The following is a 17928-nucleotide window of genomic DNA, read 5'->3' as shown; positions in this document are numbered from 1 at the left end:
GGGAGTGGGATACCACTGACTGACAAAGTAGAAGATAGTGAAGGCATGCATTCCAGTTTTTATAAACTTTTCTCCAATGAAATTCATCCAAATAATAATAAAAAATAAATAGATAAAAAAAAAAAAATAAAATAAATAAATAAATAATAATAAAACTACTTGGACCACACATTAGTTTGGACTTATGTTTGGCCTTTCACCAGTAAAAAAAATATAAAAAAAAATCTGGCATTCATTGTTCCCATGTGGATACATTACCAAGCTGCTTATCATAACATTAGTTTAATTGGTTAGGTTTGGTTTGATTAGTTTAGTCTGGTTAAACATAGTTTAGTTTATCTGGTTAGGTTAGTTTAGTTTGGCTAGGTTTGATGAAACTTAGTTTAGTTTGGTCAAGTTTACTTTATTTAGTTAGTTTAGTTTAGTTTGGTCAGGTTTGGTTTAATTAAGTTTAGTTTAATTAGATTAGTTTAGTTTGATTTGGTTAAGTTTATTTCAGTATGGTTAAATTTGGTGGTTTAGTTTAGTTTGGTTAAGTTTGGTTAGATTTACTTTGGTTAGTTTGGTCTGGTTGAATTTAGTATGGTTAGGTTAGTTGAGTTTAGTCTATAGTAAGACAAGACTAATTTGGCAGCTAGGGTGGAGTCAGGGTGTGGACACAACACTGCCAATTTTCCTAAACTATGCCACATTTTACAAGTTTTACAAGTTTACATTACCATGTAAATATTACAATATCCGACAAAAATTAAAGTCATTATACACATATATCAATACATCAATAAAGAAATGTGGCATAAATATTGTACAGTGTTGCTCAAAAAATGCTATTCTCATTAACTTTTATATCTATTATAAGGTGGGCAACTATGTTATGTATAACTATATTTAGAAGGTAATCTGAAGGAATACAACAGGAAAATGTTATTTACTTAATGGAGAAAAAAAAGAAAAATAAATAAATAAATAAACTCATCATGAAGGTCAACACTCACCCAGCCAGGTTGACCCAATCACAGTGAGGCGGTGACCTCGTTCTGACATGCTACTTTTATTAGCTCAATTAACTCACACCAGGTTTAATGTGGGCAAGTTTGTCATATCTGATAATACTTAAAAGACCAATTTGAAGGAATTTAAGTAGGAATATATAATTTACTTAATAAAAATAAATAATGTGAATCAGTTACATATTTTGCCAGTTCCAGTGATATAGACGAACATGTTTTGAAGGTTCTCGTAAAATACACCTCCAGGCTATTTTGATGGTAAATATTTTCATTAATATGAAAGCAGGTAATGTTAAAAACATCAGCACACCTGCAGCAGCCTGCAATTCCAGAGCCCTGTGCAGTTCCAAAACCTGCTGTTCCTAACAATGTCAATTTGCCTCCAAAGTCGAAGAAAAATCAAGACTTGATAAGACAACTCCATTCATTAAGAAACCATCCAGTGACTAGGATTTACAGATACTTGGTTACTTTGTCAGTAATAAAGATGTCATTTGTGCTATGGGTAGAGAACTTCTCTCTGAAAATACTGTGGAACAAAACCCTTCTACAATACCAACAGCATGAAATCAATCCTGAAGATCCACAGATATTTTGATCCAGCTGGTTGGAAAGCTGTGGAACAAGTGTATGGAGCATTGAGATCATCAGTACAGTGATGTGTGAGCTGTGTAGGATAGACTTAAACAACATGGATTCTGTGGTCTGTGACTGTTGTCTTCAAGGATGTATATGAAGTGTGTTGGCAAGAGAACTATGCCCATGGGTAAGTTTTGGATTTGCTGAGATTGTTATGCCTGAAGTGCTTGAAATATTCTGACTTCTATATTTCTTTTAATAATTGATGATAAACAAATGATCTTAATGTGTTTTAACAACTGATGGTGGAAAAGATTTTAAATTGCCTTAATTAATGGTGAAATAAATAAATGTGTGTTAAATCTGTGTTCTTGTCTTTAACATCACTTGCCTTCATAATAATAAAAATATTTACCAGTGTCAAGAAAAAAATTGGCACAGCAAAAATCATCCAAGCACATGCATGAGCAGTAGTGGATCTTCCCCACTGGAGAGGCAGAAAACACAACCCTCAACATCTTGATAAGATTGTCCCAGTGGAAGGTCTGATAAGTTTTAGTTTAGTTTAATTCAGTTTAGTTTAGGTTAGTTTGGATTAGTTTATGTTATAGGTTAGGTTAGTTTAGTTTAGGTCAGTTTACTTTACTTTAGGTTAGATTATGTTAGTTTAGGTTATGTTACGTTATGTTTGTTTAGGTTAGTTTGGGTAGGTTAGCTACTGTAGGATGACTAGAATGTCTATAACTTTTGTTTGATGGATTAATTAAGTTGATGAAGTTAGTAATGTACCTATATATATATATATATATATATATATATATATATATATATATATATATATATATATATATATATATATATATATATATATATATATATATATATATATATATATATATATATATATATATATATATATATATATATATATATATATATATATATATATATATATATATATATATATATATATATATATATATATATATATATATATATATATATATATATATATATATATATATATATATATATATATATGATATTACATTCCTCTACAGTATATGTAGAGGAATATATGGGGTCTGGGACAATTTTTTTCATGACTGCCTGTGGTAGAATCATCCCCGGGACGATTCTAATCACCTGCGTTGATTTTTCCACAACACCGGCAAAATAACCTTGGGTCTATTTTACCAGGACCAGTAAAATAAGCTTAAAAGCATGTTCATCTATTTTACCAGGACCAGCAAAATAGCCTATTCCTAAATAATAATGAAAATAAAACGTTAAACTCATCGGGAGCGGTGAGGCACAGGTATCCTCACCTTGACACTTTATAGGCATCACCCGCCACGTGTCCCATGGGACCCACCTGCTTTTGTTTTGGGAAAAGCGGCAGCTCTGCTCCCACACCTTGACCCAACCCTAAAAGCTAAATTAGGCTGGTCTTACTATAGTTCGGTTTGGTTTAGCAAACTGTCTTTATTTTCCTCTTCTCTCATTTTCCTTCGCTACTTTTGCTGTTAGTACTCTTAGGCATAAAGGAATATTTCCCGCACCTTCCCAGTTCATAGGAATACCAGATTTCCCGTGGGTTTTGGTGAAAAATGCAAAAATATGAAGTTGAGAAAATTTGCTTCCCAGTCAGGTTTATTTGGGTTAGAAATTATTGGAGTGACTGGATTCATTTTAGCATTTTTGGTAAAACTGCAGGGTTGGACCTCCTCTCTATTCATTAAAAACACATTGCAACGTGATAGAGTACTTACTATAGAACATGTCTGTGATGTTTTCAATGTGGGGAAGGCTTTTGTAAGGCCGTAGTAATTAAATTAATAGCGCGCTGCCTCCAGAAACTAAGTTCACAATCATCCCAAGGATATAAGTATAGGTTAGGTTAGTAACCTTAGGGGGGTCCAGGGGGGGCGCAGCCCCCTGGGTTAGGTTAGGTTAGTAACCTTAGGTGGGGTCCAGGGGGGGCGCAGCCCCCCGGGTTAGGTTAGGTTAAGGTTAGTTAGTTAAGGTTAGTAACCTAAGGTTACTAACCTAACCTAATATATATCCTTGGGATGATTGTGGACTTAGTTTCTGGAGGCGGCGCGCTATTAATTTAATTACTACGGCCTTACAAAAGCCTTCCGCACATTGAAAACATCACAGACATGTTCTATAGTAAGTACTCTATCACGTTGCAATGTGTTTTTAATGAATAGAGAGGAGGTTCAACCCTGCAGTTTTACCGCATTTTTTCTCCATAATTACTCAGTTTACTTTGCTTTACATATAAGTAACTTCAGCATTCACTTTACATGTGTAGTTATTTAGTGAAACCATGGTAACGTTCTGTCGCAGTGAGGAACCTCTAAAAAATCTCATCCTTTATTTTGCTCCAATCAGCTGCTTCCTCTACACACACACACACACACACACACACACACACACATTATTTTTTTTCGTCATTTCATTATCAACTCATTATTTCTATTTGCCACCCACTTGTTTATTGCCTTTGGTCCTCTGTGCCTTCTTGTCTCGCCCCATTGTGCTGTAGATAGGCTGGAAAACCGAAAAATAATGAAGAAATATGGTACGTGATAAAGCCTGTGCTAACTTGTAATCTTGATCTTGATCTCCACTGATTTGAGTTTACGATCATGAGAGTTGCCTTTAAAACGGCACTCCCTGACGTGTCATCTTTGGTCCCTTTTCACTGTCTGGGTCTTCTGTTTTCTTCTTTTTCCTTCATTTTCTTCTCTCTTATCACCCAAAATTTATGTTTTTTTTTCCTTCCTTTTCTTTTCTCTTATAATCCAAAATTTATGGCTTTTTTCTTTTGTTTCCCCACTATATTTTCAAACATCATTTTTTTTTCTTTATGTAGGAAGGATACTGGCCAAGGGCAACAAAAATCTAATAAAAAAATGCCCACTGAAATGCCAGTCCCATAAAAGGGTCAAAGCAGTGGTCAAAAATTGGTGGATAAGTGTCTTGAAACCTCCCTCTTGAAGGAATTCAAGTCATAGGAAGGTGGAAATACAGAAGAAGGCAGGGAGTTCCAGAGTTTACCAGAGAAAGGGATGAATGATTGAGAATACTGGTTAACTCTTGCGTTAGAGAGGTGGACAGAATAGGGGTGAGAGAAAGAAGAAAGTCTTGTGCAGCGAGGCCGCGGAAGGAGGGGAGGCATGCAGTTAGCAAGATCAGAAGAGCAGTTGGCATGAAAATAGCGGTAGAAGACAGCTAGATATGCAACATTGCGGCGGTGAGAGAGGGGCTGAAGACAGTCAGTTAGAGGAGAGGAGTTGATGAGACGAAAAGCTTTTGATTCCACCCTGTCTAGAAGAGCAGTATGAGTGGAACCCCCCCAGACATGTGAAGCATACTCCATACATGGACGGATAAGGCCCTTGTACAGAGTTAGCAGCTGGGGGGGTGAGAAAAACTGGCGGAGACGTCTCAGAACACCTAACTTCATAGAAGCTGTTTTAGCTAGAGATGAGATGTGAAGTTTCCAGTTCAGATTATAAGTAAAGGACAGACCGAGGATGTTCAGTGTAGAAGAGGGGGACAGTTGAGTGTCATTGAAGAAGAGGGGATAGTTGTCTGGAAGATTGTGTCGAGTTGATAGATGGAGGAATTGAGTTTTTGAGGCATTAAACAATACCAAGTTTGCTCTGCCCCAATCAGAAATTTTAGAAAGATCAGAAGTCAGGCGTTCTGTGGCTTCCCTGCGTGATATGTTTACCTCCTGAAGGGTTGGACGTCTATGAAAAGACGTGGAAAAGTGCAGGGTGGTATCATCAGCATAGGAGTGGATAGGACAAGAAGTTTGGTTTAGAAGATCATTAATGAATAATAAGAAGAGAGTGGGTGACAGGACAGAACCCTGAGGAACACCACTGTTAATAGATTTAGGTGAAGAACAGTGACCGTCTACCACAGCAGCAATAGAACGGTTAGAAAGGAAACTTGAGATGAAGTTACAGAGAGAAGGATAGAAACCGTAGGAGGGTAGTTTTGAAATCAAAGCTTTGTGCTAGACTTTATCAAAGGCTTTTGATATGTCCAAGGCAACAGCAAAAGTTTCACCAAAGTCTCTAAAAGAGGATGACCAAGACTCAATAAGGAAAGCCAGAAGATCACCAGTAGAGCGGCCTTGACGGAACCCATACTGGCGATCAGATAGAAGGTTGTGAAGTGATAGATGTTTAAGAATCTTCCTGTTGAGGATAGATTCAAAAACTTTAGATAAGCAGGAAATTAAAGCAATAGGACGGTAGTTTGAGGGATTAGAGCGGTCACCCTTTTTAGGGACAGGTTGAATGTAGGCAAACTTCCAGCAAGAAGGAAAGGTAGATGTTGACAGACAGAGCTGAAAGAGTTTGACTAGGCAAGGTGCAAGCACGGAGGCACAGTTTCGGAGAACAATAGGAGGGACCCCATCAGGTCCATAAGCCTTCCGAGGGTTTAGACCAGCGAGGGCATGGAAAACATCTGTCTCTATAATGTCCTTTTCTTCTTCTTCTCTTCTATATGGTTAATGGAATATTTGACTTCCCTTCTTTTTTCCTTATATTCTTGGGCACTATAACATAAAATGTTTCAGATTTTCATATTCTACCCGACACATATTACATGTTACTTCATTATTAAATCTATTTTTATCATTCAGTCTTAAGCGGGACCTAAACGATCAAAATTATTGCGCAATATTCCGTATTGTGCAATACTAGGTGGTGGTAGTGTAGAATGACACAATATCTTGGAGACATCAAAAAGCGCTAATGATATTTCATTGCACAATACGGTTATATTAAATAGTGTGAAGGTAACATTGCGCAATATCCTGTCGACATGTCTGGCAAGAGGGATGATCGGCATTTCCTACTGGAAATCATACAGCTGTACAGGGATTTTACCTGTACTACGGTAGGTTAAAAGTGACAGACAAGAGAAAGACAGCGCATATAAGGTATTGTTGAAAAAGTATAATGAAAATAGCCAGAGGCTACAGTGTATGGATGTGAATGCAAGGAGTTACAGATAGCCGAGTTCAACAGCAAAGTGCGCCAGATATGTGACATAGGATAGGATGAGACGGTGGAGCATATTGCACTGGAGTGTGTGAAGTATACCAGAGATATGGATGAAATGATGCAAGTGGTGCTGAGGAAATTGGGGAATGTCAGAGTGGAGAAGACAAGAAGGGAATGGATGATGTTGCTGTCGGGACTGTGGGGAGAGGAATGAAAGGATGAATGATTAATGCTGCGAAGGAGTTCCTGGAGAAAATACGGTGTGCTAGATGTAGGGATTACTGGTGTGAAAAATGGTGTCTGTCTTCTGTTTGCTGTTCTACTTTTTTTTCCCTACAGGAGTTGCCGATACAAAGGCCTGGCTCAGGAGTAATTCCGAGTCACCTATAGCATCAAGATCAATATCAAGATCTGTAAGAAGGAAAATAAATAGATAGGTGAGGATGGTTTGGTTGATATTGTGTCCGATCACAACATGCTGGTTGTGGAGTGCTTGATGCAGGGTGGGAATGAAGTGAAAGTGGCAAGTAAGAGAAAGAAGTGGAGACTGAGAGATGTAGGGTGGGAGAACTTTCAGGTTGATCTGAGTGAGAGAAGCTGGGACGACGAAAGTGTGCATGACGTGGAGCATCTGAATGAGAAACTGGTTGAGGACGTGAGGGGTGCTGCTGAGAACCAGATAGGGTTTGTGAGAGTAGGTAGAAGAAAGAATGTATGTAAACCATGGTGGAATGATGAAATCAGAGCGGCTAGGAAGGAGCGAAAGAGAATGAGTAGACAGTGTAGATGGCTGAGGAAAAAGAGGCATGAAAGCGATGAGGCAGAGAATGAGTATCTGAATGCATGGGCAGCGTATGTGAAGCAGCAGCGGTTGACGAGACGAATGATAATGAATGCTAAAGTGAAGAGTGAAAGGAGCGTGATTCAATCTTTAAGGGAGAAAGGTATGGAAGGTGGCCGTGAATGGTACAAGTTCATGAGAGGTGAGAATATGTCAGGCAGTGTTGGTGTGGAGAGTCTAAAAGTGGAGGGTGTAGTTATAACAGAGAAGGATGGAATCAGGGAGGCAATCAAAGGGTTCTGGGAAGAAGTAGGTGGGGTAGGTGAGATGTTTAGTGTGAGAGAAGAATGTGTAACACTGGAAAGAAAGAATGCAGATGAACTGGATGAAAGAATCAGTAGGGATGAAGTGGAGAGGTGTGTGAGAAGGCAGAAGAATGGCAAGGCAGTAGGTCCAGATGATATACCCTATGAGTTCTACAAGAATGGTGGGGAGGTAGTGATAGACAGAATGACTGAGTTATTCAACCGAGTGTGGGATGAAGAGAGAGTGCCAAGAAAGTGGAATGAGAGCCGAGTGTGTCTGTTGCATAAGGGAGGATTTAAGAGTAAGAATGAGCTGAAGAACTACAGGCCAATTGCATTAGTGAATACAGTAGGTAAAGTTTTCAGTGCAGTGTTGAATGAGAGACTGTGTAAATGGATTGAGAGAGCTGGAGTGCTGGGTGAAGAACAGAATGGTTTTCGTAGGGACAGGAGAGCTGAGGACAATATGTTTGTGGTGAATGAAATGATTGAGAAGAAAAAGAAGGATGGGGGTAAATTGTACCTAGGTTTTTTGGATATAGAGAAAGCTTATGATAGAGTGAACAGAGAAATGTTAGGTAGAGTCTTAGAAAAGATTAGATTGAGTGCAAAGATAGTTAACGTAGTGCAAAGTATGTATGTGGACACAAGAGCTAGATACAGGCTAGGAGACATAGAAACAGACTGGGTGAAGAGTGAGAGAGGAGTTAGGCAGGGCTGTATATTGTCACCAACCCTTTTTAGCCTGTATACAGAGGAGCTAGCAGCCAGGATGAGAAGAATGAATGTAGGGGTAAGTGTGGGGAATGATAAAGTATGTGTGCTCCTTTATGCAGATGATGTAGTTGTTATGAGTGAATCGGCAGATGAGCTTCAAAGTTTGTTGGATGTAGTGGATGGCTATGGTAAAGACTTTGGAGTAAGGTTTAGCAGTGAGAAAAGCAAAGTAATGATTGTGAATAGATCAGAGGATGAAAGTAATGTGGTATGGAGACTTGGAGAGAATGAGTTGAGACAGGTGCAAGAATACAAGTACTTAGGGATGTGGATGAGTCCTAGTGGGTGTGCAAAGGCAAAGAATGAAAAGATAAGTATGGTAAACCAGTGGGTAGGTCGATTGGGAAGCGCGGCAAGGATGAGAGCAAGTAAGTATGATGTGTTGAGAGAAGTGTGGAAGAGTGTGGCTGTGCCATGTATAATGTATGGTATGGATGTGATTGCATGGAATGAAAGTGAAATTGATAAGTTAGAAGTGGGCCAGAACAAAGTAGCAAGGATGGCACTGAGTGCACCGAGGTGCACAGCAGTTGAAGCCTTGAGAGGTGACATGGGATGGAGCACCTTCAGAGAAAGACTGACAAAAGCCACACTTAGGTACAAGATTAGGCTTGAGAGAATGGATGATGCAAGAATAGCAAGGAAGGTGTACCTGTGGAATGAAAGTGGAAGCAAATGGAGGAAGAGATGCATGAGAATGACAGACAGGAATGGATTGCAAGTTGTGTGGGCGATAAGAATGGCTGGGAGGAATCAAAATGAGCGTGAATGGGTGGTAACAAGAGGAGGAAGAGTGGGAGCCGAATGGGATGTGAGAAAATGGAAGAATGAGATAGACAAAGAAGTGAAATGTGTGGGACTGAATGAATGGAAGAATGAGATGGAAAGAAAGAAGACCCTGGAATGGTACAAGGAGAAAGAGGCCCCGAGGTATGAAAGGTGGTATGATGGAAGCCTGGGCGGTGATCTTCTCTTCCGAGCGAGGGCACAGTGTATGGATGTGAATGCAAGGAGTTACAGGTGGTCTGAGTCCCTCAGCAAAGTGTGCCAGATGTGTGACATGGGAGAGGATGAGACGGTGGAGTGCTGGAGTGTGTGCAGTATGCCAGAGACAGGAATGAGATGATGCAAGTGATACTGACTGAGTTAGGGCATGATAGGAATGAAAGAGTGGAGAAGACAGGAAAGGAATGGATGGTGTTGTTGCTGGGACTGGGTAGAGAGGCCAATGAAACTAACTAACGTTATGGTAAATCGTCAAATGCTGCATTCTTCATTAGCATATAATTTCTATAATCCTCTGGCTCACTAACCCTGTACTCATGTCTTCTCTTGTACCACTCCTACATCCATCTGGGTCTTTTTCTTTATTTTTTCTTTTATGCAGCAGGCTATTGCAGTTCCGATTAAAGCAACTCCAGTGTCCGTCATGATGTCTCTCTGAAATCCCTTGCTCGACAGACAATCATTGTGCAATATTATGGAGCCATGCAGGGGGAGAGAAATATTGCACAATAAAACTGAGTCACTATTATGTCAGTAATATTGATTGCGTAGGGCTGGCTTTAGAGTATTTGTCCTGCAGTTATATATATTTATGAATATGCTGCTTCTAATGAATGTGGGAAAGCTTTCCCTTTGCAACGGCGCTTCTCGCTACGTGTGACTCAGGATCACTTATGAGACCTTTGTACCGGCAGCTCCTGTAGGAAAAAAGGAAAACGGCAAAGAGAAAACAGAAAGCAGCTATCACATAACAAAGTTTATACTTCCACACTTTCTCCAAGAACTCCTTCACACCGTCAATCATCCTTCCATTCTCGTCTCCACAGTCCCAGCAGCAATATTTTCTAATCCATTCCCTTCCTGTTCCTCTCCACGTGCTGGTGTTCTTACCCTTGCCATATTTATTTCATGCGCCCAATTTCTTTGTCTACTCTTCTTCACACAGCTAGCAACAATAGTTCCTTCTCTTCTTCCTCAAGAGACCACGGAGTAGTGTTTCCCATGATGCTGCAAATACACTGAGCTACCGAGTGATGTGATCATTGTGACAGTTGACGCGAGCACCGTTTGATAGCATAGCATCGCTCACTGTGTTAATACTAACGTCGCAAGCATCTCCAGCATCAGCCTGCTGTTTGTGATCAGTAAGGCTAGATCATGTAATACACCTGCAGGAAGAATACTGAATAATTTTCTCACCATTAATATCACAGATAGTAGTGTCATCATGGGAAATGTACATATGCAAATTCGACAGTCAAGTGCATCAAGATGTAAAGTGTACGTACATGTTAATCCTAATTTGTCTGTACGTAGTATTTATAAGAAACATCATGTCAACGAATTTCACAGAATGTCATTTATACGCTTCAGAGTATCTGGGCACAATTTATAAATAGAAACAAGGAGGATTGTGCAGGGCCGCGACCGCACTCAGTGGAGGAGCGCCTGTGACTATGGGAATGCGGCACTGTACAAAATGGGCTTCACGGACTGTCCATTATCTTTACATATTAAAGACAATTATCAGATGTGTGGCAGTGAAGACTTGTTTTCGGATCGTTTTTCTTATCAGCTTGTGTGTAAAATAATTAATGAAATTCTTAGGTTGTATTGATGATTATAAAAAAGGGCAACTGTCATTATTTATTTATATTTTTAGTCAGTGTATGAAGTTTTGTGAACTACAGATTTGATAATTATATGTATTTTGTATGTAAATATGTATGTACATAGTGAAGTTGGGTTAATTTGGCCAAATAAGAAAAAAAAAAAGAATTATGTGAATCAATTGGTCAATAAAAATAGCTATCCTATCTATCTGTGTGTGTGTGTGTGTGTGTGTGTGTTGGGTCTTTTTTTTCCTAGTGTGATACTCCAAGAAAAAAAAAAAAAAACTACTGGAATATGTGTGTGTGTGTGTGTGTGTGTGTGTGTGTGTGTGTGTGTGTGTGTGTGTTTACGAATGTATACATGTGTGTGTGTGTGTGTGTGTGTGTGTGTGTGTGTGTGTGTGTGTGTGTGTGTGTGTTGCTCAATAAGAAAGGACTCTAATAATTGTCAGAAACAAGTCTTACAGAAAACATCAAAGAAGCAGAAATAAGATAAGTAAATGTACACCCTTCAGAAATGACACAGCTGATCACAGAAAAAAAAAAGCGTTATTACATAATATGTACAAAACCACCTAGCAGCTCTTACTGAGGTTCTCTTATCTGGATCAGATTCATATACTGACGCCCACTATACACAAATTAATTAAATATTATCTTTATAAATTAGATATTATCTTTATAAATATATACAAATCAGAGAAGAAGAAGGCAGTAGACACCTGCTGAAACGATAATTAGTTCCAGTGAGGTCTAAAGCACTGGATCAGGGGGTGCTGTGAACTTATCACTAAACCCAGCTGTGACCTCACTAAACGTTTCTCTTTGTGCCTCACAACACAAGGGGGCAGTCACAGCCTGCCCTCTAAAGACAATTCTCCTCCTTCATACAAAACTATATGCACCTAAATTACACACACACACCCTTCACTCAAAATTCAAAATTATCATGGTGACTATTACATCAACCTCTGAGTCCCCATCTGGGGAGGGAACCATAAATGTCACAAGGTCGGACTGCTCTTCTGGTATCGACCCTAAGTGTCTTGACATTCCACTCAACTTTTTCTTCATTAACTTTTGCAACATTCGTGGTCTTAGATCTAATTTTTAATCTATAGAACACCACCTCTCCTCTACTAAACCTCGTCTTCTTTTCCTTACTGAAACATAAGTGTCTGAAACAACTAACAGTAGCCCCTTTTCTGTTCCCTCCTACTTTTCTATCCTCATTTTCATTTTAAAGTTGGACATTACGTCTATGTGCGCAAAGACTTCACCTGTTCTTGTGCCCACGCTCTTGAATCTTCCGAATTTTCCACCATCTGGCTACGACTGGAGTCACTCTCAAACTAAATTTATCTGTGCTGTATACCTCTCACCTAACTCCTCTGACTATAAGAAATTCTTTGACTACTTAAGTTCCAAAGTGGAGCACATTCTGATTCTCTTTCCTTTTGTGGAGATCTTCATTCTTGGAGACTTCATTGTTCACCACCAGTTTTGGCTTTCCTCTCCCTTCACTGACCATCCTGGTGAACTAGCCTTCAACTTCGCTATCCTCCACGACCTAGAGCAATTGGTGTAACACCATACTTGTATTCCTGACAGTCTTGGAGATACGCCTGACATTCCTAACCCTTTCCTAACCTCTAATCCTTCTGGTTATGTTATTACTTTATCTTCTCCGTTGGGCTCCTCTGATCACAATCTCATATCTGTATCTTGTCCTATCATTCCAATCCCTCCTCAGGATCCCCCAAACCGGAGGTGCCTCTGGCGTTTTGCTTCTACTAGTTTGGGGGACCTGAGGAGGTATTATGCTGATTTTCCTTGGAATGACTAGAATCTAGGTAAATTGCTCGTAATCAACTGCTCGACAGTAAATTGCTCGAAATCAATTGCTCGAAAAATAATTTCTCGAACGGTCAATTGCTTGAAAGGCAGATTGCTCGAAATAATTTCGAAGCACAAAGCATTACGTCAGCTGCGCCGTCTCACGACAGGTCTCTTGGCTGGCTTAACACACGGTGGCAGGGCTACTTTCTGTACGTGTGGTTCCCCCTTTCTTCCTTTCTCCCCATTGAAACCATATCCATTGTCATTAGGCTTGTCTTACAGTATTCCCTTAAGTGTTAATACTTGTCACTGGATTGTCTATTATTGATATTGAGTCGACCTATAATACTACTAACGATTTTCCTGATTCTTTCTTATATTTGTTTTCTATTTCTATTTCAGCTATTTTCTAGATCTTGAACACCTAGAAATGGACATAACTTTTGTTGAGAGCGAAAAAGGAAAGAAGAAGTTATGTTTGGATGGATATCTTTATATCAAAGACAAAACAGTGAACAATAAGATTTACTGGAAATGTGAAATGTGCAAAAAAAAGAAATGCTCAGCACGTGTTATCACAGTCCATGATAGTATCCAGAAACGAAAGGGGAATCACAACCATGAAGGAGATGCCGCTAAAATTGAAGCCGCTAAAGCCATGGAGAAAGTGAAAGAACATGCAATAAATAGTCAAGATACACCACATTATATTGTATCATGTGCTTCAATGAAAATAAGTCCTGCTGCAGCGGTGCAGCTCCCTTCAGTACCAAATATGAAAAGAACCATACGTAATATACGCGCAAGGGAAAATGCTGGACCTGCTTTGCCTAATAGCTACCTCGATCTTAACATCCCAGAAGAGTTTACCAAAACCATCAAAGGGGATTTATTCCTTATTTATGACTCTGGTCCTACAAATGATCGTATTTTAATTTTTGCAACCCAAAGCAATCTCGATATCTTGGCACGTTCTGAGCATTGGTACGCTGATGGAACTTTTAAAACTGTGCCTTTGATTTTTGGTCAAATGTATACAATACATGGCTTGAAGTCAGGTAAAATAGTACCTCTCGTATATGCACTGTTACCTAACAAAACTGAAGAAACCTATAGGAGGTTCCTGAAGGCTCTTAAAGAAAGAATCCCTACATTACAGCAATTAACAATAATGATTGATTTTGAACTTGCCATGGTTAAAACAATAGAACAAAAATTTCCAATGTCTAAGTGTTGTGGCTGTTTTTTTTCATTTTTGTCAAAGCCTTTATCGAAAAATTCAAGCAAGTGGCCTTAAGAAAATGTACGACACCAATGCTGAATTTGCTCTTAAAGTTCATCGTTTATCTGCATTGGCATTTATACCAATGCAATTTATACCAATGCAAATGTGGAAACATTTGAATTTCTAGTTGAAAATGAAATTTTTCCGGATGAGCTTCAAGGAGTTGTGGATTATTTTGAAGACACATGGATTGGGTGGCCGTGTAGACGCAGCCGTAGACGTGCTCCTTTATTTAAGCATGAAATGTGGAACTGTTTTGATAATGTTGTAGAAGGACTGTCAAAGACAAACAATGCAATTGAAGGATGGCACAACAGTTTTGAACATCAAATAGGTGCTCGTCATCCGTCTAATTGGAAATTTATTGATGGACTAAAGAGAGAACAAAGTTTACAAGAATTGCAAATAGAACAATATGTGGGAGAAGTGAGTGCAGCTGAGGGCAGAAAAAAGTACTGTGACACCGCAATGCGATTAAAGAATATTGTATCAAACTATGACACAACAGACAATGTAGAAGAATATCTAAGAAGTATAGCATACAATATTTCATACTAATAGAGTAAATATTTGCAATAATTTTTTTAATTTTAATTTTTTGATTTAAAAAATTTTTAAATGTACCCATTCGTGTTTTTAACTGTTCAATTAACAACAATAAGGTATTATTTTATCTTTTTTTTAATCTGTTTTCGAGCAATTTGCCTTTCAAGCAATTGACAGTTCGAGAAATTTTTTTTCGAGCAATTGATTTCAAGCAATTTACTGTCGAGCAATTGATTTCGAGCAATTTACCGGATACCGAATGACTACTGCTTCCATGCCAGAGACTCATCTCTGTATGCCAAGCGCATAACAGAGGTGATAGTGTCTCTCTCGACCTAAACCTTCCAAACCTTTGTTTAACACAGTCTGTTCTCGTGCTATACATGATAGAAAAATGGCCCACAAAAGGTACTTGAACCCTCCATCACTTGAATCTTATGCACCTGGAATCATGGCAAGTCTTTTCTCCAACTAGCCAAAAACTCTTTCATTAATATAAAGTGTCAAAATTTTTCAAGATCTAACTCCCCAAGTGACTTCTGGCACCTAGCCAAAAACATTTCCAATGACTTTGTTTTTTCATTTTCCCTCCTTTACTTCAACTTGGTGGCACCACTGTAGCTGCACCGGCAGGTCTTCATTAGCTCTCAGGTGATCTGTTTTACTGATCACACCCATCATCGTAGGATCGAGGAAAGGCAGTTCTCTCTCTCTGACATTTATTGGTGAAGTAGGCATGACTGTAAAAACTGCGAACAAGTTCTCGGTCTCAATTTCTTACAAAATAACATTATACACTGATATTAAACACTTTCAACATATTACAGTATTCATTAATAATACATGCAATCAACTTGGCACTATGACAATCAGTTTTTACTACAAAATTAAAGTATTTAACTTAGTCACCATCCTGCCTGTCTTTGTCTGAGTGCGACTTGGCCATGAGTGACACCCGCAGGTGATCAGTTGGGGTAACCACACTCTACTAGCAAGTGAGCATTGGCTTTGGTGCTTCATATAGCACTGAATACTGATACTTACACATATTACACTTCTTCATGCAAATAGAAAACTACTGAACATTTCACTTATGATTACCGAGGAATAATGACGTGAGGTACATACGCTTTACGTACAGTAACAACCACTGTCATCTCATCTATTTCTAAAGCTGAACTCTTTGCTCAAATCTTTGCTAAAAAACTCTACCTTTGATGATTCAGGGCTTGTTCCTCTCTCCTCCACCCTCTGACTACTTCATTCTACCTATTAAAATCCTTCGCAGTGATGTTTTTCATGCCCTCGGTGACCTAAACCCTCGGAAGGATTATGGACTGATGGCATAACTCCTATTGTTCTCCGAAACTGTGCCTTCATGATTGTACCTTGCCTAGACAAATTCTATCAATATCTACCTTTCCTTCCTGCTGGGATTTGCCTGCATTCAGCTTGTTTCTAAAAAAGGTTTTTGAATCTATCCTCAACAGGAAGATTCCTAAACATCTATCCCTTCACAACCTTTTATCTGATGCCAGTATGGGTTCTGTCAAGGCTGCTCTACTGGTGATCTTCTGGCTTTCCTTACTGAGTCTTGGTCATCCTCTTTTACAGATTTTGATGAAACTTCTGCTGTTGCCTTAGACATATCAAGAGCTTTTGGTAGAGTCTGGCACAAAGCTCTGATTTCCAAACTATAGACCCTCCTACGGCTTCTATCCTTCTCTCTGTAACTTCATCTTAAGTTTCCTTTCTGACCATTCTATTGCTACTGTGGTAGACGGTCACTGTTCTTCTATTAACAGTGGTGTTCCTCAGGCTTCTGTCTTATCACCCACTCTCTTCCTATTATTCATCAATGATCTTCTAAACCAAACTTCTTGTCCTATCCATTCCTACGCTGACGATACCACCCTGCACTTTTTCACGTCTTTTCATAGACGTCCAACTCTTCAGGAAGTAAACAGTTCATACAGGGAAGCCACAGAACGCTTGACTTCTGATCTCTCTAAAATTTCTTATTGGGGTAGATTGAACTTGGTATTGTTGAATGCCTCAAAAACTCAATTCCTCCTTCTATCAACTTGACACAACCTTCCATACAACTATCCGCTCTTCTTCAGTGACACTCAACACTTCTACACCGAACATCCTCAGTCTGTCCTTTACTTATAATCTAAACTGGAAACTTCACATCTCATCTCTAGCTAAAACAGCTTCTATGAAGTTAGGTTTTCTGAGACGTCTCCGCCAGTTTTTCTCACTCGTCCAGCAGCTAATTCTGTACAGGGGCGTTATTCGTCCATGTATGGAGGATGCTTCACATTTATGGGGGGTTTCACTCATACCGTTCTTTTAGACAGGGGGGAATCAAAAGCTTTTCATCTTATCAACTCCTCTCCTCTAACTGACTGTTTTCAGCCTCTCATTGTTGCAATGTTGCATTCTACCGTTATTTTCATGCCAGCTGCTCTTCTGATCTTGCTAACTGCATGCTCCCCTTCTTCCCGTGGCCTCGCTGCACAAGACTTTCTTCTTTCTCTCACACCTGTTCTGTCCACCTCTCTAATGCAAGAGATAACCAGTATCCTCGATCATTCATTAATTTTTCTGGTAAACTCTGGAACCCCCTGCCTACTTCTGTATCTCCACCTTCCTCTGACTTGAACTTTTTCAAGAGGGAGGTTTCAAGACACTTATTCTGTATTTTGACCAATGCTCTTGACTCTGTACGGCGACCGGCACCTCAGTGGGCCTCTTATCTTGTTGCAATTTTTGTTCCTGGCCAGTACCCCTCCTACATAAAAAAAAAAAGACAAAATTTTGAACCAGCAAGGAAAGTCAGCAACAGGTTACATAATCTGCCAACACCAACGCCCACCATCATGCTCACAGGAGACTTAAAGTTCCCTTCAGTAAACTGTGAATGGGAGGCTGTGTATGGTGGAGCAGCTAACATGGGAGCACAGGCAGCAGTGATATTACATCTGGTTGGAGAGTTCTGTTTGAGCCGACACATTACCACCCCTGAAAGAGCAGATTATCCTGACATAATAATGCTTAACACCTTAAATGATGGGTGAGTTGGCGCTAGTCATTGTCTCAGGCCTGTGGGTTTTAAGGAAGTGGTTGATTTTCCCACTATCATA

General features: G+C 39.3%; 1 protein-coding gene across 1 annotated transcript in view; it reads right to left on the bottom strand.

Annotated features, from left to right (window-relative positions):
- LOC135100112 (E3 ubiquitin-protein ligase listerin-like) overlaps positions 1-15460 on the bottom strand; it is a 19207-nt gene extending 3747 nt beyond the window's left edge. The window contains exon 1 of the mRNA XM_064003073.1: positions 15377-15460. Coding sequence (XP_063859143.1) covers positions 15377-15460 — 84 coding nt within the window. The remainder of the gene's footprint in view (positions 1-15376) is intronic.
- Positions 15461-17928: the final 2468 nt, after the last annotated feature.

The sequence above is a fragment of the Scylla paramamosain genome, chromosome 4, assembly GCF_035594125.1.
Source record: "Scylla paramamosain isolate STU-SP2022 chromosome 4, ASM3559412v1, whole genome shotgun sequence".
NCBI classification, from domain to species: Eukaryota; Metazoa; Arthropoda; class Malacostraca; order Decapoda; family Portunidae; genus Scylla; species Scylla paramamosain.
This window is presented reverse-complemented; position numbering and strand designations above follow the sequence as displayed.